Source organism: Eubalaena glacialis, chromosome 2 (genome assembly GCF_028564815.1).
Source record: "Eubalaena glacialis isolate mEubGla1 chromosome 2, mEubGla1.1.hap2.+ XY, whole genome shotgun sequence".
NCBI lineage: Eukaryota > Metazoa > Chordata > Mammalia > Artiodactyla > Balaenidae > Eubalaena > Eubalaena glacialis.
In genome coordinates, this window is record NC_083717.1 from 167,387,949 (window position 1) to 167,411,925 (window position 23,977).

Below are 23,977 nucleotides of genomic sequence, written 5' to 3' on the forward strand. Positions count from 1 at the left end.
TGATAACAGTCATTTGTTTCTGCATTAAAAAAAATTTTTTTTATTGAAGTATAGTTGATTTACAATGTTGTGTTAGTTTCAGGTGTACAGCAAAGTGATTCAGTTTCATATCTATCCATCTTTATCTCTATCATCTATCTATCTAATATCTATCTATCTATCTATCTATCTATCTATCTCTTCCTTTTCAGATGCTTTTCCATTGTAGATTATTAAATGTTTCTGCATTGTTTTGTTTCCTTAAGATTATTAATTACTGAGACCTGCTCAAGGGCAGGCATAGTGGTCAGGCTTAGATCACAAGATGGCTTAGGCCAAAAATGGCTTCTCTTATGTCAAAAAAGCCATGCCTGGTTCTTTCTCCAGGGACCCCCTACCCTATCTGGTTACAGGAAGACAGGGGCAAGAGGACAGACTCCACGTGTTTTCTCACCCATTAGATATCTATGGAGCCCCTACTATGTGCCAGCTCTGTGTAATGAACAGAGCAGACACAACCCCTCCCTGCCCTCATGGAGTTAAAATTCCAGTGGGCGGGGGCGAGGGAAGACAGACAGAGAAGTATGTCAGCCTTTCCTGAAGAAGGGGGAGAGTTGGTCAATCATTTATTGAGAGCACCCTATGACCGAGGCTCTTCGCTAGCTCCCTGCTTGGTGACAAGGCCTGCTATTGCCAGGATGGCCAGAGCGGGGCTGGGGATGGGATGGGGCAGGTCTTTGGAAGGGCAGGGCCAGGTGTAGGAACCTAGCTCCCTGAAAAGGTGCCGTAGTAGGCAGTGTGGAAGGAAAGGCCAGGGCTCTGACTCTGCTACCTGCCCTCCTACCTGAGTGCCATCCCCTCCATCTTAGGCACCTGGCTGGACAGTACTCAGAGGATTCCTGTCAGCCTCCAGACTTGCCCTGCATGAAGCAGCTTGTGGCCTTTGTGTATCATCTCAACCCGGCCAACTCGGACCTGGAGTGCTGTGCCCAACTTGTCCAGAGCCAGCTCCAGTGCCAGCTGTAACACCAGATCCACAGCTAGAGATGGCTCTGGCACCAGATCCAGCTGTAGACGTATAGCCAGAGCCAACTCTAGAGCTAGAACAAGCTCCAGTACCAGCTCTAGAGCTAGAGTCAGCTCCAATGTCAGCTCCAAAGCTAGAGCCTGCACCAGCTCCAGGACAAGCATCGGCCCTAGCACCAGTCCTAGTTCTAGCTCCAGAGCTAAAAACACCTGTGGCACCTACTCCAACACCAGCTCTAGAGCTAGAGCCAGTGCCAGCTCCAGAGCAAGAGCTAGATGCATTATCAGCTCTAGCACCTGCCGCCAACTGAGAGCCATATTGAGTGTCAGCTCCAGAGCTAGAGCATCTCCTGCATCAGAGCCAGAGCCAGAGCCAGAACCAGCTCTAGGACTAGAGCCAGCTCCAGAGCTACAGCCAGTACCAGCACTAGCTCTAGCACAAGGTCCAGAGACAGAGCCAATGATAGAGCCATTGGCATGTCCAGAGCCAGTGCCAGCTCCAGCCCCAGCTCTAATACCAAAGCCAGAGCTAGGGCCAGCTATAGGGCCAGAGCTAGTTCAGAGGTACAGCCAATTCCTGGACCAGCTCTCACACCAGTTGCGGGGTCACATCCAGCTGTAGCTCCAGCTCCAGCACCAGTGCCAATTACAGATGTAGAGCCAGTGCTAGCTGCCAGCTCTAACACCAGAGCCAAAGCTAGAACCAGCTCTAAGGTTTCCATTAGCTAGTTGAGCATATTTAAGACAGTTGATTTAAAGCCTTTGTTTAGAAAGTCCAATGTTTGGGCATCCTCAGGGATGGTTTCTGTCCATTTTTTCCCCTTTGAATGGACCACAATACTGTTTCTTTGTATGATTTTTTTGTTGTTGTTGAAAACTGAACATTTGAATATTATAATATGGTAACTCTGGAAATCAGTTTCTCTCCCTTCCCCAGAGTTTACTGTTTTTGATTATTGAAAACTGCAGTCATCTGTTCGTTTGATAACTTTCCCAAACTATTTTTGTAAAGACTGTCAGCCTTGTCATGTGTGTTCATTTGAAGTCTCTGTTCAACTAGTATTTTCACAGAGATTTCCTTGAATACCAGGAGCTAAAAACAAACACACACCCCATCTCTTCCAGTCTTTACAGACTGGCTCTTTTCCGGCCACTCCTTTAGCACTTAGCCAGGCAGTTTAAAACTCTGCCTTAGCCTTTATTTCCTGCTTGAACCAAGCCCAGTGACCTGCCAGAGGTGAAAGCTTAGGGTCTTCTCAGGTCTTTTCCAAACATGCATCCTGTCCTAGCCATGCATGTGGCTTTCTAGCCATGCATGTGGCTTTCTAAATTCCGTAGTACATAGGGTCACTTTAGAATACCCCAATTTCCCAAAGAGACTCCCCACTATTTCTTCCCAGGGTTTAGGTGGTCTATTGTATGTCTTAAGCATAATCTTTGCTTCAGGTGGCTGCAGGTTTTTGTTCACCTTACAAAGGTTGTTTGTTTTTTGTTTTTGTTTTTTGGTGTTTGGGGTTTTTTTTGGCCATACCACACAGCATGTGGGATCTTAGTTCCCTGACCAGGGACAGAACCCACACCCCCTGCAGCGGAAGCACGGAATCTTAACAACTGGACTGCCAGTGAAGTCCCCCACCTTACAAAGTTTTTGAGCAATGCCTACTATTTTTCTGCCCTGAGTGAGTTCCAAGTCAGGCAAGACAGAGAAGAGCACCTGTCAGTCTTTCTAGCTCCTGATAGGTTAGAACAGACAAACAATAATTTGTGAATAAGGTCTGCTCTGCTTTCTCTGGAACCAGGGACTGGGATCCCATACTGAGAACATGGGCTGCTTTCTTCAAGACTGCCACCAAGCTGGTGAAGAGATGAGGCAAGGCAAGTAAAAACACCACACAGCTTTCCTACCTACCATATTGAAGTTGTCTTGATGCAGTCTTTGCTATAAATCTATGACTGTTGTCCCGTTCAGACAAAGTTGGTTCTGACAGTTTCTGCTTGTTTTCCAATGTTCCTTTTGAGGGATGGGTGTTTGGAACTGCCTGCTTCACTATTTTGCTCTCTCCTGCTAGTGTCCTTTGATGCACAAAAGTTTTAATTTGATGAAGTCCGATGTATCCATTTTTCTTGTCACTTGTGCTTTTGGCATCATATTTAAGAAACCATTGCCAAATTCAAGAAGATCTGCCCTGTTTTCTTCTAAGAGTGGTTTAGTTTAGCTCTAAAATTTAGTTCTTTGATCCATTTTTAGTTAATTTTTGTATCTGGTGTGTGAGGTAAGGGTCCACTTGCATTCTTTTGCATATGGATATCAAGTTTTCCAGCACTATTTGTTGAAGACACTATCCCCACTGAATGGTCTTGGCACTCTTGACAAAAATCATTTGACTTAGATATATGGGTTTATTTCTGGAATCTCAATTCTATTCCACAGAACTTTATGCTAGTCTATTTTTATGCTAGTACTACTACACTGCTTTGATTACTGACTTTGAAATAAATTTTGAAATCTGGAAGTGTGAGTCCTTCACCTTTGTTCTTCTTTTTCAAGACCGTTTTGCCTATTTGTGATCCCTTGTAGTTCCATACAAATTTTAGGATCAGCTTTTCAATTTCTGCAAAAAAAAAAAAAAAAAAAAGCCATTGGAATTTTGATAGGGGTTACATTTAATCTGTGAATCAGTATTTCATTAGGAAATATTGCCATTTTATCAACATTAAGTCTTCCAGAGACTTCCCTGGTTGTCCAGTGGTAAAGAATCCGCTTTCCAATGCAGGGGACGTGGGTTCGATCCATGGTCTGGGGAACTAAGACTAAGATCCCACATGCCATGGGGCAACTAAGCCCGCATGCCACAACTACTGAGCTCACGCATCTCAGTGAGAGAGCCCGCGTGCTGTAAACTACACAGCCCATGCGCTCTGGAGCCTGAGCACCAGAACTGGAGAGAAAAAAAGAAAAAAACCCCACACGCCACAACTAGAGAAACCTGCACACTGACACAGCCAAATAAATAAATAAATAAATAAATAAAATATTAAAAAAATAAATACATAAATAAAGAAGTCTGCAAAATATCTAAAATAGTTTTCCAATCCATGAACATGGGATGTCTTTCCATTTATTTAGGTCTTTAATTTCTTTCAGCAATGTTTTATATTTTCCGAGTATAAGTCTTGCACCACCTGGGTGAATTTTATTCTTTCTGATGTTATTGTAAATATTGATGGAATTGTTTTCTTAACTCCTTTTTGCTTTGTCTATTGCCAGTATATAGAAATACAATTGAGTTTTGCATGTATCCTGCACCTTTGTTGACTTTGTTATACTTTGTGTTTTTTGTCTTTTTTCTATAGTATTTTCTAGATATGCGATCATGTCTTCTGCAAATAGTTTTATTTCTTCCTTTCCAATTTTGATGCCTTTTCTTTTTCTTGACTAACTGCTCTGGCCAGAACCTCCAGTACAATGTTGAATAAAATTGGTAAAAGTAGTCATCCTTGTCTTGTTTCTGATCTTAGTGGGAAAGCTTTCAGTCTTTTACCAACTGAGTATGATGTAGGGTTTTTATATATGTCTTTTATCATGTTTAGAAAATTCCTTTTCCTTCTAGTCTGTTTATTGAGTGCTTTTATCATAAAAGGGGTTGGGTTTTATCAAATACTTTTTCTGCACCAATAGAGGTGATCATGTGGCTTCTCGCCTTCATTCTACTAATGAGGTGTTTTATGTTGATTTTCATATGAACTACCCTTGCATTCCTGGGCTAAATCTCACTTGATCATGATGTATAATGCTTTCAATATACTGCTGGATTCTGTCCACTAGTATTTTGTTGAGAATCTTTACATCTATATTCATAAAGGGTATTTGTCTTCAGTTTTCTTGTAATGTCTTTATATGGCTTTGGTGCAGGGCGATGATGACCTAATAGAATGAGTTGGGAAGTGTTCCCTCTGCTTCTATTTTCTGGAATATTTTGAGAAGGATATGAAACATTCTTTAAATGTCTGGTAGAATTCACTAGTGAAGCCACCTGGCCCTCAGATTATTGGGGAGGGAGGGAGGATTATTGGCTGGGAGGTTTTTGATTACTGATTCAATCACTTGTTATAGATCTATTCAGATTTTGTTTCTCCTTGAGTCAGTCTTGGTAGTTTGTCCGCTTCCAGGAATGCATGGGAACAAGGCTCTCAGCAGGACCAGCTTGGCCCATCTCTGATGACAGAGGTCAATGGGCTTGAGGAGAGGGATGGGAGTGCCACCTTGCAGACCCAGTATTTTGGACTTTAATGTAGGGCACAGCTAATTTGCATTTTTAAGGTCCCTCAGGCTGCTTTGTGGAGGATGTGGGGCATTGGGAGAAGCAGCAGGGAGACCAGGGATGAGGCTGCCACAGTTGTCCGGGTGGACTTGGTGGTGGCCTCGGGGGAGGGCAGAGGTGGACTTCAGATATATTTTGGAAGCAGAACCCATGGGATGTAGTGATGGATTGGATATGGGGAAGGAGGTCCGGAGGGTCTCAGGTCTCTAGCCTGAGCTCAGGGTGGACAGTGGAAGTGTCATTCCCTGAGATGGGCAAGATCAATGCAGCAGGTGGCGGCGGGTCAGAGGCTGAGGAGTTCTGTTTTGAACTTGAGATTCCTAAGCAAGTCATTTCACGTCCTGGAGCTCAGACTCTTCAACTGGGGTAAAAAGGAAAGAAAAGGAAGCATCTTCCCTGCAGGGTTCTTAAGAGAATGTGGCAGGAGCTGGGCTTCCCTTAAGCATGCAAGCTCTGCACAAATCTCTCCGCCAGTTCAAGACTGAGACTTGCCTTTGTTTCCCCCTTCACTCCCTTGTGGGCTGGCAGTTCTGCGCCTGGGGTCAGGGTCTGATAGCATGTTAGGTAAAAGTCTCTGCCCTGTCTTTGGACTTTCCCAGGGAAACCTTCCCCAGAGGCATCTGACCCTCAGAACCCTTAACTACTTACAGATGGGCAATTCCACTGGCCAGTTGTCCAGCCTCACCCTGCCAGAGGCTTGAGGACAGTGTTCCCCAGCACATGTCCCCTGCCTGATGCCTGTGCACACTTTACCCTACTTCCTGGGAGGACAGTCTCTGCAGCTCCCCAGTCCAGGGCTCCCTTTCAGCTGGCTTGTTCTCCAGGCACCAGTTCTCCTGACAACTCCGTGTCTCCAGGGGTTCCTTCCTGGCCCAGGGTTTAGCCCAGGGCCACCCATCATTCTGACACCTAGATAGGATGTCAGAAGGAAATAGCACCGACAAGACAATGTTTCTGGAAAGGCAGTCTTTACAGAGGGCAGCTGGCATTGCTCTTCTCTGGCTTCCTGGGAGACTGTCCTGGATGCAGAACACAGAGCACAGCTCCCTGTGGGCTGTGGCAGAACAGAGACTAGTTTTTCATTCTCCACCCCAAAATGACTGGGGTGGTACACAAGTTGATACAGTAGGTAAGCGGACACTTGATGGAGATAACAAAAGGTTGCTTTTCTGCCCTGTCCCACGGCTCCAGGACTCCTCAGAAGAGTGATGAGAGGGATATAAGGATAACATTTCTATGTATCATCCACGTGGGTCTGTGTAGATTCCTGGGTGGCAGAATGAGACTTAAGTTTGGGAAATTATTTGCCTGGCTTATTTTAAAACATTTAAAATAAACATTTTGGTCCTTGTCATACACTGAGGACACATAACCTGACTTCTCATGCAGGTCTGTATCGATTCATCTAAAACTCTCAAGTAGCCACCATCTCTGCGATGAATGATGGATAAGGGTACAGTCTGCCTCTAAGAATGGCTTTCTCTTGGCAGAGTTTCTGCAAGGGAGGACGCTGAGTATTTGAGTATTAAGAACAGAAACAGCACTGGGAACATGTTTGAGGCAGAGGAAATAGCAAGTGCAAAGACTCTGAGTTAGGAACAAACTTGGTCTCTATAATAATCTGCTAGCAGCAGCACTCGTGAAAAAGGCTTAGGAGTTTAAGGAGCTTGTGAGGATGAAGCAAGTCAGTGAGGCAATGCTATCACCAAAAAGGCTGAGGGGAGCTTCAGCTATATTGATGAAAGTACAGAAATTAAACCAGAGAGGGAGTCTTTCCACACCCGAACCCCACAATTTAAAACATGCCCAAGTGGTGGGAGTCAGGGGGATCCTGAGGGAGATACGTTTCCCCTTGGCCTAAGGAAGAGCTTTCCTCAGAGGGGTCTGAGGATGGATGGCCCCCAATGCTAGAGGTGTCTGAACAGAGACCAGAAGAGCACTTGGCAGGATATGGTTGGGAGATTCAAGTATGGGAAGGCTCCTGAAGCAGATGCCAACCTTGACGGTCCCTTTCAGCCCCATGAGAAGGGCTGCCACGGGCCTTCCCAATGTTGACATCCTGTAGGTCCCTAAGGAGGCTTCACCGGAGACTGGACACACCATCAGACCTGGTCAGGTGCCCACCCCAGAGTTCTCTCAGCTCGGCACCTGGACACACTGCTTTAGCACCTGTATGGGGCAGAGCTGAGAATAGGCTTGAGGCCTCCATGCCAGCCATGCCATGGAGGGAGGGGGTTAGACATGTTACCCAGGGCAACATCTCCCCAAGTCTGGAGCTCCACCCCGCATCTGGGATCATTTTCAGTGGTATCAACAGGCATTAAATAACCTCGTCTTAGAGGGAGAGAAAATCACTTCCTTTGCGGTTCCCATTCCATTTCCCCAAATCTATTAAGAAGATTCTCAGTTGGGTGCTAGTATGTCTAACTCCTCTGTAACATCCCTAACCTCCCTTTGTACAGAGAGCAAGCCTCAGGTGTAGTCTTTGCAGGTGCAGTACAGAGCTGCCATTTCATAACACTATTTGTATTAATTTTTACAGTTATTTTCTATTTATATCAAGTGTAAACTTTCCTTTAAAAATGCATTTAGGGGGCTTCTCTGGTGGCGCAGTGGTTAAGAATCTGCCTGCCAATGCAGGGGACATGGGCTCGAGCCCTGGTCCGGGAAGATCCCACACGCGACAGAGCAACTAAGCCCGTGAGCCACAACTACTGAAGCCCGCATACCTAGAGCCCGTGCTCCGCAACAAGAGAAGCCACCGCAATGAGAAGCCCGCGCACCGCAACGAAGAGTAGCCCCAGCTCACCACAACTAGAGAAAGCTCGCGCACAGCAACGAAGACCCAACGCAGCCAAAAATAAATAAATAAATAAATTTATATTAAAAAAAAATTCATTTAAGAAATGAATTAACTTAAAAATATTACGGGATTTATTTTCATCTGGGTTAAGAAAAGCAGAAGGGCCCTCGAGGTTAGTGGCTGAGGGACAACTGGCAATGGGGAAGTGGGAGATGCCAGTGAAGTGAAGAACCAACGGGCAGAAGGTTCCAGCACAGTCGAGAGTGCTGCTCTCACCCCCCAGGCTCTCAAAGACAAGCCTAGAGAGTCAATTAAAAAGATTATCTTAGGGACTTCCTTGGCAGTCCAGTGGTTAAGACTCCATGCTTTCACTGCAGTGGGCACAGGTTTGATCCCTGGTTGGGGAACTAAGATCCCACATCCTGCATGGATCCTGGATCCTGCATCCCGCATGGCGCGGCCAAAAAAAAAAAAAAAGATCATCTTATAATAAAGAAGAAAGAAAACAGGGGAAAGCTGCAAGTTTAAAAACATGTTTATCTTTTCTTTTAAAAAAAGTTATAAAATTTAAATAGTTGATTAAAATTAAAAATCTACTGTTGCAAAATTGATGTATTCTAAAAGATTTCTGGATCTCTTGACTCCAAGTCCAATACACTCTCCATTTTGACCCTTCATTTCTTATAGATCCCACACTGTCAGGTTTTCTTTAGAAAACACGATCCGAGGTTACACGTAAGTAATCAGCACTTCAAGTGCACGAAGCTCTGGCTGCGGCAGCAGGAGGCACCCTGGCAGGGTGAGCGTCCTGTGTGGGGCCACACGTGGGCCGAGCCCACTGCTGCTGGTGTTCCCCACACCGGACCTGTGAGGCAAACCTGGAGCTCCTTCCTTGCCCCATCAGCCCTCCTGGTCTCTCCTGGGGACTCGACCTCCTGGGCTTGGCTCTCCTGCCGGTGGCCAGCCTTGGCTTCATTCCACTTTGATTCTGGTCAGCTCCCACCTTCCTTCTCCACAGAGTTTCAGAACCAAGGAGTGAAACTACAAGAGACCACCACCACGCGGAGATCAGGCTGCCCTGGCTGTGACAGATCCCCTGCCCTCCCTGCCATCCCCACTCTCCATTTTGAGGGGCCTCTGGCCCCGGCCAGGCCCAGCCTTGGCATTCTTTCTCCTCCTCAGGCCATCCTGCGGGCACAGGTACCTTCTCAAGGCTGCGCCGATGGCCCACGCTGATGAATGTCATGCCCAGCTGCTGGCCGATGCGGTACAGCTCGCTCTCCACCTCCTCGGTCAGGGCACTGGTGGCTTCATCAAGCACTGAGGACAGAACCCAGTGGGGAGAGATGGAGTCCTGCCCCAGACCCACCTCTGCTGCTCCTCCAACCCACACGCACCTTCGCTGGGACCTGGTGGGAGGCTGAAAGCTGTTCTGGCTTACAGGGGCCCTGCCTTAGGGAGAGCAGGGGCCAGAGGAGCGGAGAGCTAGGCTCCATCCGGGAAGCCTTCTGCCAGCTGCAGGACAAAATCCCTCAGCTTCCTATCCTATTCCTAATCCACCAGCCACTGCCTAGGACCACTCAATCCAGGGAATCCTAGTTCCCCCAAGGATGTCAGTCCTTAGAAAAGTTCACACCTCCGCCAGGCACAGCAGAGGGATGCCCATTCACTGATGGCAGAGCCTGACGACCATAACATCAGAAGCCCTCTCAAGGCTGGCTCCAGCTGCTGCACTGGCACAAAGGTTAAGAACTGGCAGTTTAACATATACATGAGGATGCCAAGCACTGCTGCCTCATGGGCAGAGCCCTGCCATCCTCTCCTGAAGGGACAGAGATGCCTGGCCAGGCACAGGTGTGCTCTCCTACCCATACCAATGCCTCTCCAGGTGCACACGAACACACGCTGCTATACTTGTGAGCGCACACGTTACCTGGCTAGCATGTGTACCTACAGGGCGAACCTCACCTGCGTACTTCGGCTGCAGGTAGAAGAGCCGGGCAAAGGAGAGCCTCTGCATCTCTCCTGGGGACAGAACATCATACCTGAGAAAGGGGAACGAGAGAGGCCCACTGGAGGAAGGAGGCTATAGCCTGGCTTTTGCACAGAATGGTCTGGGCAGGAAGAGGCTCTCAGCGCAGACAGGCTGCCCCAGGACGGATGGACGTCACCCCCCTTTCCACCACAGCCCCACTGCCTACACAAGGCGAGGCCAAAATTCTGCACCACGGACATGAACCAGGTCCCCAGCAGCCCAGCAAACCCCTAGAATTTGGGGTCAGAAGTCACTTCATCCCTTGCCCAGGCCTCTGGGACCCACTGTCTTTGGGGGAGCTGGCTCTGGAGTACCCCAACCTCCTTACCAGTTCCAATCGACCTGCTGGTCCAGACCCTCTGTCCTTGCCACCAAGCTGGACTGTAACACACCCAGAGGGAACGATGTCCATGAAAGGGCCCATCCCTGCTTCCTGCCATCCTGAGGACCTCCTCAGTCCCACCACACACACCCGACACAGAGCTACCCCTGGTCGCGTACCACGGTGGGGTTGGGGGAGCAGTCTGCCCCAGGCAGAGAGAAGCAGTCCATCAGCCACACTGTTTAGACTTGCTGGAACGTGGTGACCAGAAAAAGCAGGCTGATGTAGTCTTATTATTGTTTTAAAATTTGCTAGAGAGTGGACGCTGCTTGTTGCCCGTACCTGGCCAACAGCTCCCACTGCCGATTTATACGCCCATCGCCCTGCCCCAGGCTCAGACTTCCAGTCCTGGGACAGGGACGGTAGGGCCAGCTCCACTGGGCCAGCACCTGTGGTCAGTGCCACCAGGTGGGCTTGGACCTCAGGGTCCCTGCCCTCACTCACCAGGCCTGCCAACTCCAGGAACCTCATGATCCTCTCATCATCAGCAGCACCTGCAAAACACAGACACCTTCTTCAAGAAGTCAGCTCCTCTGGGTAGCCAGAGTAGATGGGGCACATCATGGCCGGGGGTCCCAGAATGTGGGCCAAGGCTCTGAAGCGACAGGTTACAGCACCTAATAAACAAGGGAAGGACCCAGTGAAGGAAGTAATCCCTTCCTTTCCTCCAGTGGTGTCTCTCCTCCGGAGGGGGAGACGGAACAAGATGAGGTCAGAGTACAGACCCCAGAATAGTAAACAGTCAAAGGACGAGGTGGAGGGGACCCCACCTGAAACCAGCAGCCTGGCTGGGGCCTCTCCCAAAAGGTACAGGTGAGGCCACAGTCAGGCAGAGAAGAGACAGTGGGATGGGAGGATGTGTCCTGAAGAGGCTCAGCTCACCTGAGTCCGGGTAGATCTCCTTCAAGGGATATATCACCTGATAAAAGAAAAACCACATGGGCCTAGGGCAAGGGCCAAGGAGAGGTGGGGCTGCACACAGCTACTCTCCCTCAGAAACAGCCCCAGGAACTGCCGGAGGCCAGGCTCTTCTCCACCCGAGGAGAGCAAGGAGCATCCTGGCTGAGGGTCAGGTGGAAGAGGAGGGGCTGGCAGACAGCAGGGCAGGGCCCCCAGAATCCAAGCCGGTATTCAACAAACACATGTGATATTTGGCTCCACAGGTTAACCTGCCCCCAGAAGTTGCTCTGAGTACATGGTCTAATCCATAGAAGTGAATAAAAAGTCCTTAGAGCCAGGGAGTTCCTGGGCATGGTTCATTTTATACCCCACCTGCTGTCCCATAGCTCTCCAGGGCTGAGACCTGTCACACCACCAGGGTCCAGGTTGGGGGGAAGGGGTGGGAAGAGTGGGCCCCGGCTAACCTGCTCCCGAAGGGTCCCATCAGTGAAGAATGGCTTTTGTGGCAGGAAGAGCACCCCGTGGGGTCCAAAGTCCGTCAGCATCTGCACTGAGCCTACAGAAAACACCATTTTAAGATCTCCCAGAAAGGTAATTGCCCCTCACTCTACTTTCCCAACAAGAGGCTTGATTCTTACACACATACCCCCCACAGGCCAAGGCTGGCTCAGAGCAGGGAAGGCTGGTTCTCACCCCATGTGCTCGCCCAGAGGCCACCCAGAACCCGGAGCAAGGAGGTCTTGCCGGTGCCCGTGTTGCCTGTGATAAGCAAGCTCTGTCCCTCAGAGATCTTCAGGCTCAGATCCTTGATTAAGGGTTTGTTAGAGGAGGGGGCGGAGATGCAGACCCGCTCAAGGAGAAAAGCTGTATCTGTTCGCTCTGTTGCTGGCCATCCCGGGGCCCTAGGGTGCAAGAAGGGAAGAGATGTTGGGAAGATAAGCGGTGTCAGTATTGCTGGGGGCAAGGGGGTAGTTCTTTCTCCTTGGGGGCGTCACCTCTGGACTGGAGGGTTGCCATGGGCTGAATTGTGGCCTCAAAAATCATATGCTGAAGTCCCAACGCCTAGTACCTCAGAAGGTAACTGCATTTGGAGACAGGGTCTTTAAAGAGATGATTACATTAAAATGAGGCCTTTAGGGTAGGGCCCCAATCCAGTATGACTGGTGTCCTTTTAAGAAGAGGGAGAGACACCAGGGGTGCACAAGCATAGAGAAAAGGCCATGTAAGGACACTGAGAAAGTGGCCATCTGCAAGCCAAGGAGCAAGGCCTCAGGAGAAATCAACCCTGCTGACACCTTGATCTTGGACTTCTAACCTGTAGAACTATGAGAAAATAAACTTCTGTTCTTTAAGCTACCCAGTTTATGGTACTCTGTCACGGCAGCCCTAGCAAACTGATAAGAGATGGATTGGGCACCTGCTCTGCGGCAGGCTGGGCAAAGTCCTGCCCATGACTGATCTTAATCAGTCTTATCAGCCATGAACCACAGCTATTATCTCCATTGGGCAGATGAGGAAACTGAGTCAGGTGGCTGAGTAACCTGCTCAGGGGCACAGAGCTGCATCTGTCCAATTCTAATGTTGGTGGCATTACATGCATTTTCATGGCATCACCGTGTGACTGATGGTAAGAATGGGAGCGGAAATACTAACACAGTTTTGGAGTTTCTGGCTCTCCACGGATGCCCATCTCCCCCACAGAAGAGCATCCCCAGTTCCCTACAGTCCCTGCATCACCAGCACCCCCCCACCTCTGGGCTCAGAGCTGCATGAAGCTTTAATTCTGAACAGAGGCAACAGTTAAGGCATTAGCTCCTAAGAAGACAGTTGAGTGTAGACCCTGAAATTCAGCCTGTTTCCATTTTTGAAAGCTTACTCTGTGGCCTCCGTCCAAGCACTTTCTATGAACTATGATATCTAATCCCCACAACAACCCTAAGACGAAGGTTCCATTAACGTCTTCTTTATAGAGACGAAGAAACTGAGACACAGAACAGTTAAGTAGTTTGCTCAAGAAAAGTGAGGACATGAACAAATCCTTGATGCACAGAAAGGTCAGAAACATCACGGAGCCTGCAAAGATACAGGAACAAAGACACCTCTGGGCCTGAGTGGGGACAAAGAATAGACATGCCCCAAGGAAGGGGACTCGCGGCAGGGCTCAGCGAGAGGAGGAGGGAATAAAGGAAAAGGGGGGATACAATCCAGATTTTTGTTTTGTTAACTCAGGCCCAGGCAGATTGTACTTTGTTTCCATCAGCTGGGGGATGGTGTAAATAAACACAGATGCCAGAACAGCAACACTGATGGTGAACATTTACAACGTGCCTGGCGTTAAGACAGAGCTTTCCTCATTTGCTCCGCCTAACTCTGTTGCCCAGCTGGGAACAGGCTGGGCTCCAGGGCGGTTCCAGCGCCTGCATTCTCCACCACCGAGCTGCACCGCCAGCCCAGCGCTCACCTGGCCAAGTCCCACTCGCTCTCGTCCAGGATCTCCCCATCCCGCGACTTCAGGTTCATGTCCAGCAGGGTCTCCTGAAGTTCTCCAATCCTGGGCGAGAAGTGAAAACCTGAGGAGGGTCTGGGCACCCGGGTGAAGGCGTTACTCCTTTTTCTCTCTCATGCCCACTAGTATATGGTGAGCTTTTCTGCTCCTTTTTTCACTCTGCTACTTCTCCCTGAGGTACACGCTTTGCTCAGGACCTAGAGGGGCCAGACGCAGCCTCACCTGTGGGCGTGCCTAGAGGGGCCGGACGCAGCCTCACCTGTGTGTGTAGCCTGCCACATCGGAGAGCGTGGTGGAGAGATCGATGAGCCGGGTGAAGCAGCTGATGAGGTACATGCACACAAAGGCGTTCTGGACAGGACAGAGGGCAGTGAGCGCGGGCCTTGACTCTAAGGCCCTGGGTGCTGGGCCAAAGGGCAGGGGGGATGGCATGAGGGGGTCCCCAGAAGGGATTCTCACCTTGCTGACCAGGGTGCTGAGCTCTGTGGGGCTCAGGTCTCCGTAGACGCCACTGAAAATGGGGATTGAGATCACGACGTAACTCAGGATGCTGCCCAGATAGTCAAACATGTTGACGCCGACTGCGGAAGACAGAAAGACCTAGGGTGAGAGACCTGGGAAGCAATCCTGCGCTCCAAGGGGAACGGGAAGCCAAGCAGGGTCAAGCTATTCCGGGGATGCTCACTCTCCTGAGGTCACTCATGGCAAAGGCAAACTGATCAGTGCGGAGAGGGAGGAGGGAGTTGTGGGGAGGGAAGCAGACTACCCCCCCGCCATGGTTCCTGCCTCCCGGGGCTCCCTGCACCTACTGTACAGCCAGAGCTCCTTGGACATCAGCTCCCTCTGGGTCTGAAGGAGTCTCTGCAGCCTGCGGTCTGTCCTCATGTGCTCCACATGCCCAGCTCTGATGAGAAAGGCCGGGATGTCCACGGGGCCTGGAGAGCCTGAGCCCGCCTCCTCACACTCCCCTTTAGGGACCAAGCCCACCCAAGTGATCTTCCCCTCAGACCCTTTCGGCCACTAGCAGCCAGCCATTGCTTCATTCATTCAACATGGTATTGTCTGCGGAAAGACCATGAACTCTAGACTGGGCAGACCGGATTCAAATCCTGGCTCTGGCCAGTTACTAGCTGGGTAACACTGACAGGTTATTAAGCCTCTGAGTCTCAGTTTGCTCATCTATAAAATAGAGCTTATAATACCTACGTAATAGGCTAGAGTGAGAATTTCTGAATTTAAAGCGCCAAGCACATGAGGGGCTCCCAATAAAAAAGAGCTGCTATTATTAAACAAATATACACGCAGCAGTCACTAGGCGGCAGGCTTGGTGTTAGTTAGCCAGCGAAACAGTTTTGGACAAAAGAGCCCCTGTCCTTGAGGAGCTCCCAGTTCAGGGGGGCAGGCAGATGCGCTGCATTCTTCACCTGGAACATGGAAAGTGTTACGTAAGCCGTGTGTCTTCAGGGCTATGGAAGCAAATAGGCGTGACCCCTAAGGGAGTCTGGAAAGGCGCCCAGGAGGAGGTGACTTGGAGCTTCAAGGATGGGCAGAAATTCTCCAGGCAGAAAGGTTGGGGAAGGATGGAGGAAACGTTTCAGATTTTGCATGAAGAAGGACAGAGAGGCTGCAGGAAAACACACTCGGAGCTCCAAGAATCAACCTGCTTTCCCCAGGGCCCAAAGCTTCATTAAGCAGTGACTGCAGAATCCAAAAAACACCTAGCGCAAGCCCAGCCCTACCTGGCCCCCACGACCAGCCCCACTCATAGATCCCTGGTACCCTTGGTGCCCCCAAGTGGTGGCAGCTACAAACTACAGCAGAGACGGACAGAAGAGCAAAGTCCCAGGGCTATTAGATCCAGGTGATCCAAGGAGTAACTTCTACTCCTTAAACACAAACCTCTGGGCCCTTACTGTCAATCCAAATACTGAATCCAGAGTCCTCACAGGAGGCAGAGTGCAGGGACCTACCCTGGCCCCGGGGGAAGGAATGGGATTTCACAATGCTGCTGTCAGGAGACCACTTTGCTCCACTAGGACAGCGTCTGTGGGGAGCAGGTCTTCTGACCTGAGAGGCTCCATTCCCTCCCATGCTACAGAGACAAAGGATCAGCCTTGGACGTCAGGCACTGGCAGAAAGCCATTTTACATACAGAAAAGCAGAGGCAGAGGCAATGCCTTACAGTCATCAGTAAGATGATGAAGCATTCACTCATTTCATTCTTAGAACAAATTTAGGCCCCACGCTAGGCCACGAAAAGGAAGAACCAGTTTCAGAAGCAAATCCATGGACCTAAGGATGAGGCAGACGAGGACGGTGAGAGATAAGGGGAGAGGGTCACAGCCAAGTGTGAGGATGCCTGGCCCCTGGCCTTGGTGATGGTGGGAGGGTTGTTTCCTTCTCCACCATCTCCACTATCATCTCTGACAAGGCAGAAGGGGAACTGTCTCCACTAGACTCACCTGAAAAAAGCAGCAGGCTCAGCATTCACCCGGATCTGCATGTGCTTGAACCTGGGAAGACCAAAGGCAAATGTGTGCTGACAGTGGGCAGGACTGGCCCGTCTCCTTTCAGAGTCCTGGATCAAGAAGACCTCCAGGCAAAGAGGAGCCTGGCTCCACTCCAAGACTGTGGCTGCCTCAGCCCAGCCTTTCCCTGGACTGTCACAGGGTGGGAAATTCCAGGCCTGGGAGGGATGGCAGGAGACCTGCAGACAGGGCAGCCACTTGCCTCTCTCCAAAGAGGACAGGTGCATGCCTGCCACAGCTCCTCTTCTTCCCAGGGCCGGGTCTGAAGGAGGAGGCCAAGAAGCACAGAGTAGGGGCTGGACCCATCGGCTGACCAGAATAAGGGAGGTTGGAACAGAAGCATGTGAGGAGGCCAAGGGATGATTATGATGATGATGGCCAACCAGTCACCGTTCTCAGTGCTTCTCATGTATGATCTCATTAATCCTCCTTACAATTCTGTCAGTACCATCCCCATTGTGGAGATGGGAAAACTGAAGTTTAGAGAGGTTCAAGACCCCGCCCAAGACCATATGGCTAGTGGCTGGCCTAACTGGGGTTTAAACTTAGGCAGCCTTTCTCCAGATCCCATTCCTTAACCACTGTGCCTGGCCCAGAAACCTCAAGCAAGGGAGACACACCTGAAATCCCCCTCCAGCTTCTCCTGCTGCACCAGCTTTGCCACAATGGGACCCATCAACATTTTGTTCACCATGGTTCCCAGAATGAAATACCCAAAGATGCTCACAGGCCCGAGCCAGCCGGTGCTGAAAGGCAGAGAGAGGGAGGGTGTGGGGAGCAACATATCCCCACAGGCCTCTGCTCTGACTCCTGCCGCCTTTTGGGCAGCCCCTGTCCCATCTCAGAGCCCTGTGGGGCTTCTGCTCCTATGCGGGGGCATCTGGTACCTTGACACTGACACACCACAGGGCCACAGGGAGGGCAGGGGCCCAAGCATGCAAGACAGGAAGACTTCCTGGGGTGCAGGTGGGAGGGAGGGAAGACCAGTCTCTCGTGGACCCTGACCAGGGAGAGCTGACTCCCGCCCAATGTGTGAGTGAGGGACTCTGGGGAATCACCAGGCAGGGGAGGAGGAAGGGCTCCGGCAGGAAGAGAGCCTTCACCTCTGGAAGCACTGATAGGTGTAGTAGACGAGGGTGAAGGGGGAGATGATCAGCTTGCTGGCCATGCTGCTGAGCTGCCGGCAGAACCGCTCCACATCCTGGCTGATGCGCTGGTCCCTGGAGCCAATGACACAGAGTGACTAGGCCCAGGGAGCTGGGCTTGAGGGTTGCGACAGCTAATACAGTTCCAGGTTACCTCTTATTCTGACCTTGCCTTTCAGTGCTGTCAGCAATGACCCCGTGGGAAGATGGACCCAGACAAGGGCTGGTTTCCTAGAGGCAACGAGACCCTAAGGACTTTCGAACAGGGTTCTGAAGAGTTGCTTCCTATGGTGCCTCAGTCTACCCCTCAGAAAAAGTGGCAACTGAAAGGTCCAGCACACAAGCGTCCTGAGCCAGCTCTGAGCAGAGCCAAAGAAAAACCCGAGGGTAGAGGATCCGAGTTTCCGGATGATCAGGAAAGCTACCTCATTTACCTCACTCCTCCCGACCTCTCTCTCACGAGCCTGAGCCTGCCCCCATGTTAGCTATCTGGCTGTGGAAGTGTTGTACGGGTTGAGCCATAGAGAAGAGGCCTAGAAGAGAAGGTTAAGAAGCAGCAGCAGCCTCCCAAGAGTCTTTGCTGCAAAGCTCCACTTGAGCTGAGGAGAGGTTACCTCAGGCAACAAAGTGCTCGGGACGGTGCGGAGCGGGGAGGGAATGAGGGTGAAGAGAGACCCCATATGTCCCATCCCACCACCAAGGCCACAACGACTCCTATTCCCAGTGAGACGTGAGCTTTGGCAAGTCACCTGCATTCTCTGGGCTTCAGTTTCCTCACCTATAAGGGAACCTGGGGCTTAGTGAACCTAAGAGAGGTGATAGAATGGTGACTGGAATCCCAGACTGAGTCCTAGACAGCAGTAGTTTTTCACTGCTGAAAACTGGAGCGCTGCTTTTCTAGCTGTTTCTAGCAAGGACACTGTCTTCAGAGGGTGCCTTATTTGGAAGCCCAGGATATGAAGTGGACAAAAGGCAGCTGCTCTTGGCCTCTTCCTTTTAGCTCCCTGTCCTCAGCCCTGCAGCCTCTCCGGGGTCCTCTGCAGGGCACCCTCCCCCCTCGGCTCTGGGCAGCAACATTTGCAGATAATTGTGGATGACCTCACGGGGTCTGCCGCAGGGGCTCTCCAGGGCTGTGTCAGCCCAGGTGGACGAACCACGCAGAGGGTGGCAAGGACTGAGAGGGGGCGCCTACGGGTTATCGATGTCATCCCGCAGCACGTTGAGGGTGTAGTACACGCGGCCCCGGAAGTAGAGGCGGTGGAGGTGCTCGGTGAGGTCCTTCCTCCAGCTCACATACAGCAGGTTGCAGGTGAACTGGTCAAAGCTCTTCAGCTGTGCAGCGGGGGAGACAAGGGGAAGGGAGAGATGCAAGTCTCTTTCTACCAAGTCTCAGCTCCAAGCTCAGGCTGGCGGAAAGCCTCTGCTGACCAGTCCCAGCCCACTCGGCTGTCCACTCAGCACTTGAGCCTGTTAGAGCATTAAGTCATGGGATTCGTCCCTTCCTCATTCACTCACGTGTTTACTGACTGCACCAAATATTGAAGGGCTTACCAAAGGCAAGGCCCTCTAGCCTCCTCTACAGTGTATTGTCTTACATCTCCAGAGCACATGAGCTTCTGGAGATTGGGAACAATACCTTCTATTCCACTTATGTTCTTACTTTTCTGTCCCCCAAAACTTGGAACAGGGTCTGAATACATAGGTGCTTACTGACCGAAGACCCATCAAAAGTGCCAAAGTGTGATGAGAAGTGGCTTCCCCAAGAAAACAGGTAGTGCAGCCTGACAGAGAGCATTAGGCTTGAGTCCTAAAAGAGCCCTGACTCTCATCATTCCGTTTATGGAGCCCCTGTATGCTAAGCACGAGGGAAGTAACAATGAGCTCACAGGCTAGTGAGGACACAGACAATCACAAGGGTGTAACTGTTGTTAGAGCAGAGCTGAACTCAAAGGACCAGTAGTTGAAGGGGCAGAGTTTGGTGGAGGAAACATGAAGGAAAAGTTGAGGAGGACTTGAAGGAGGTGACAGCGGAGGAATCGTGAAAAGTGAGCAGGTGTTAAGCAAGTGAACAAGGGGTGAGGGAAGGAGGCCATTTTGCAAGAAAGCAGCAGGTGCAAAGGCTGGGAGATGTGACAAGTGCCAGGCTCAGGCACAGCCTCAGCCCTGCCAGAGGACAGCAGTAGCTCTGGCTGCTCAGCCCAGTTTTCAAGTGCTCTGAGTTCCCTGAAGCAAGAGTTCTGGGAATGGAAGGGACAAGGATCATTTCCACCAAATGCTGGATTAAACCAGAATCCCGTGGCCAAGCCCTTGGACCTTGAAACACTCTGGGAATTGGTCCCATGTGGTCCAACAGCAAGATCAATGCCCTGCCTAGAGTTTTGACCCCAGGTTCCCAGAAGAGGGAGGGAACACACACCCACAACTTGGTTCCTGCTTCCTGGTGGCTAAGTCCCACTGGGCACTGGAGAGGCATCACACTAGGCTGGAGAGGAGGAGAGACACAGGGAGAAGACCTTACCATGGAGTTGAGGACGATGAGCACAACAGCCAGGAACGTCAGGGTCTTAAACCCATTTAAATCTTTGTTTCCTAGGACCCCAAAGTACTGACTGGGAATCAAGCCAACCCGGTAGATCACCAGTTGTTCTGGGGGGAAGGAGAGGAGTCAGGAATCAGTGATGAGGGGTGAGAAAAGACAGAGGGAGGCTTCCTCTTGAGTCCTTGCCTCATCAACACCCCACAGAAGGAAAAGGACCTCAAACCAGGGCTGCCCTCCCCCCACCGGCCTGGGCTCATTCACTCACCCAGTAGGGCCACACACAAAAGGGTCAGGAACATCAAGGCATTCTGCGATGACCAAGAGGGAAACAAAACCTTCTGTATCTGCAGGAACCGCTGGAAAAATTGCAGATCTAACCTGGGCCTGAAGAAGAGAAGCAGGAGAAGCAGAGAGAGTCCTAAAAGGACAACGGAGCCTTAGAGAGCAGTTACCAAGCTTATCTACAGCTGTTGGTGGGCAGGGCGCAGGCCATGCAGAAAGAACGGTTTACGAATGCTGAAGATGGTAGGGGGGAAACAGACCAGGAGATAAAAAGGAATTTAAGTTGATAAATGCCATGAAAGGTTATTTGCCAAAAACTTATAGCTAAATTAATAAAGAAACTTTAGCCACATCCTCTTTTTTGGTCACAAACAAGACAAGGAAACCCACTACATCAAGGATTTTAAGATCCTGGCTAAAGCAATAAAGAAAAAAAAAGAAAAGAGGTAAAAGGAATGAAAGAAGAGATTAAATTGTCATTATTTTCAGATGATGTGATCATTTACATAGGAGACACAGCAAAGCAATAGACAAAATGTTAGCGGGACTTCCCTGGTGGTCCAGTGGCTAAGACTCCACGCTCCCAATGCTGGGGGCCTGGGTTCGATCCCTGGTCGGGGAACTAGATCCCACAGGCATGCCGCAACTAAAGATCCCGCACGCAGCAATAAAGATCCCGCACGCGGCCATGAAGATCCTGCATGCCGCAACTAAGACCCAGCACAGCCAAAATAAACATTTTTTAAAAAATAGACAAAATGTTAGAAATAAAAGGAGTCCAGCAATGTTGCTAGATACAGGGTTAACACACGAGTATCAATAACCAACAATAACCAACTAGCAAATATAAAGAAAATAAGATGTCATTTACAGAAGTAAGAAAAGTACAGAAAAACCATAAAATATCCAGGAATTAACTTTAAAAAAGAATGTATAAGACATTTTGGAGGAAAACCCGAAAGCTCTATTATAGGATGTGAAAGAAGACTTAAATAGAAAGACTTCATTTCTAATAGAAGTCTATAACTGCAATGCAATACCAGTCAAAACCAGGAGTTCTTTAAGGAACTGTATATGGAAATATAAAGGTCCATGAATAGGTTAGGACAACTGTGAGGAACAGGAAAGGAGGAGGAAGAAACCCACCTAAACCATCAGGTTATTAAGACATATCATGTTACAGGGTTGGAGTAATAACAAAGTGTGGTATGAATACAGAACAAAAAGACAATGGAACAGAAAGACCAAAAAGAAAAAATTCACCTATGTTTACGTGGGCACGTAATAGAGATTATATCACAAGAAAGGGCATATTAAACACACATTATATGCCAAACCCATACTACGTGCCCAGTACTGTTCTACACATTTTATGTGTATTAATTCATTTAATAATCACAACCATAAAGATGAGGAACTGAGGGTAAAAAGGTTAAGTAGCTTGCCTTGTCACCCACCTGATAATTGGCAGCCTTAGGGTTTGAACACAGGCAGCCTGGCTTTGTGCTCTTAACTATGCTATACAGCTTCTCTAATTTTTAATTGTTAATTAATTTGTCATTAATTGAAGAAGGTAGAGGAAAATTTAGGTCATTACCTCAAACCATGTATAAAAATAAACTTTAAAAACTCCAAATGGATTAAAAATCTAAATGTGAAAAGTAACATTACTTAGTTAATAGAATGTAGAAATATCTTAATGAAAATATAATGGAAGGTATTTCTCAAGTAAGACCCCCAAACCACAAACTATAAAGCAGGAAAACTAACAGATTTAACTTAGAATTAAGTATTTTTGTTCAACATAGTGCCACAGATTAAAAGACTTGGAGAAGTTACTTGCAGAGTGGAAAATAAACAAGGTAATAAAATCTAGTCCATATAAGGAATGACTGTATCAGGAAGACAGGAAATCCATAGAAAGTGGGAAAAGGATATAAATAAGGGGAAACCCAAATGCTTAATAGAGGAAAATTAACACAATGGGACAGCACCTTACACTAATCAGGTCGATAAACGTTAGAAAACCAAATACCAAACAATACCAAACATTGGGCGGGGGGTGGGGCGTCGGTGGTTAAGGAGAAACAGGAACCTTTACGCAATGCTGTCGAGAAGTTGGGTTTGACCATTCCAGAGAACAAATTTAGCAGAATTAAGTGACCTAGCATCCTACCCTGGGATGGATACTCCAAAGAAGATCACCCATATCCACAAAGGAGGCAAGTGGTGCTTAAAAACTGGAAGCAATCTAAGTGTCCGTCACTAGGGTAATGTATAAGTAAACTGGGGTCTAACGCACTTAGGTAGCACCATGCAGCACTCAGAAGTGAAAACTAGATTATTATAGCATGGATGATCTCAAAAACACCATGTTGAGTAAAAAGTTAAAAAAAAAAAATCACAGTATGTTATGAGGGCGGAAGGTGCTCCTTCCCCACACAGCCCCGAGTAGGACGCCCCGAGGCCCGGTCCTCCTCCCCAGCCGCCGTACTCACCGGGCACCAGCCCGGGGCGCGGGCCCCCGGACCGCCATGACCCGGGATCCGACCGACGCGGGAGCCCGGTAGCCCCCGGGGCCGCTCAGGGTAGAGTCCAAAGAACTCGCGGCCGCCGAAGAGGGGCGGGGCCCCGGCACCCGGCTACCACAGAGACGGGCGGATAGAGAGGAAGGCGCAGGGAGACGCAGCCGCTCCCGGAAGCGACCGACTTCTCGAAAAGAACCACAGTGCTGAGTCTGTTGACCCGGCGCCTAGAGCGCCCCCTCCTGAATATGGGAAGTTTCCCCTTTGGCAAGAAGTAGCCGAGAACGTAACTGAAGTATTTTAAACTCTGAATATAGATGTTTCATACATTCTCCCAAAGAAGCCAAAGTGATCTTTTAACAACATGTCAGGCTTCCAATTTCAGTTAGAATAAAATCCAAACGTTTCCATGGCGCAAGTGATCCGGCCCTCTCCCCTTGGTCTTCATTGAACAGGCCACTCTATTTTGGCCTCACGGTCTTTGCCTGGATCAGTCTTCTCCCTAGCCTAGACCTTTCAATGGCTGGCTCATTCTCATCATTAGTTCAAATGTCAGCTGCTCACCCTACCTAGGCTATGCTGTCCTTGCCCCATCATTCACTGTTACATTATACTTTTATTTTCTTCATAATATTTATCACTGTCTGAAATCATCTTGTTTCGTTGCTTATTGTTTGTCTTCCTTTATAAGAATAAATTTCATTGAGCAGGGACTCTGTCTTGCTCATTGTTATATTCCCAGCATCAAACACTGCTAGTACATAGTAAGTACTTAATAAATATTTTAAATGTTGAATGAATGAAATGCTTATCAAGTGGCTGATCACAAGCAGCATGATCTCACAGGGCCCTAAATTTGAACCTGGATGTACCTTCCCACCTTCTTTCAATCCTTATTAAGTGTCAACTATATTCCAAACACTCAACAAGATACATGTATCACCTGTCTTCTTGGAGTTGCCAGTCTAGCTGGGAAGGCCAACCAGTTGACAGTTTTGGTTGTCT

General features: G+C 49.3%; 1 protein-coding gene across 6 annotated transcripts; it reads right to left on the reverse strand.

Moving 5' to 3' along the window:
* Positions 1-3,456: 3,456 nt before the first annotated feature.
* On the reverse strand, positions 3,457-23,088 carry ABCD4 (ATP binding cassette subfamily D member 4). 6 transcript variants are annotated; one of them, XM_061181044.1, is made up of 20 exons: positions 22,946-23,088; positions 20,431-20,549; positions 20,145-20,272; positions 18,819-18,958; positions 17,585-17,701; positions 17,102-17,227; positions 16,416-16,466; positions 14,763-14,857; positions 14,413-14,534; positions 14,213-14,304; positions 13,909-13,998; positions 12,141-12,349; positions 11,912-12,003; positions 11,430-11,466; positions 10,992-11,041; positions 10,494-10,546; positions 10,099-10,175; positions 9,335-9,450; positions 9,063-9,171; positions 3,457-3,617 (listed from the first exon to the last, which is right to left on the reverse strand). In XM_061181044.1, exons 1-19 carry the CDS (start codon positions 22,981-22,983, stop codon positions 9,103-9,105), a joined length of 1,821 nt encoding a protein of 606 aa, XP_061037027.1. In that variant the 5' UTR covers positions 22,984-23,088; the 3' UTR covers positions 3,457-3,617; positions 9,063-9,102. The 6 variants fall into 6 exon arrangements, with proteins under 6 accessions (XP_061037027.1, XP_061037026.1, XP_061037031.1 ...); XM_061181043.1 differs by lacking the exon at positions 3,457-3,617 and adding an exon at positions 8,239-8,570; XM_061181048.1 differs by lacking the exon at positions 3,457-3,617 and having other exon boundaries at positions 8,597-9,171; positions 20,431-20,521.
* Between the last annotated feature and the right edge of the window lie 889 nt (positions 23,089-23,977).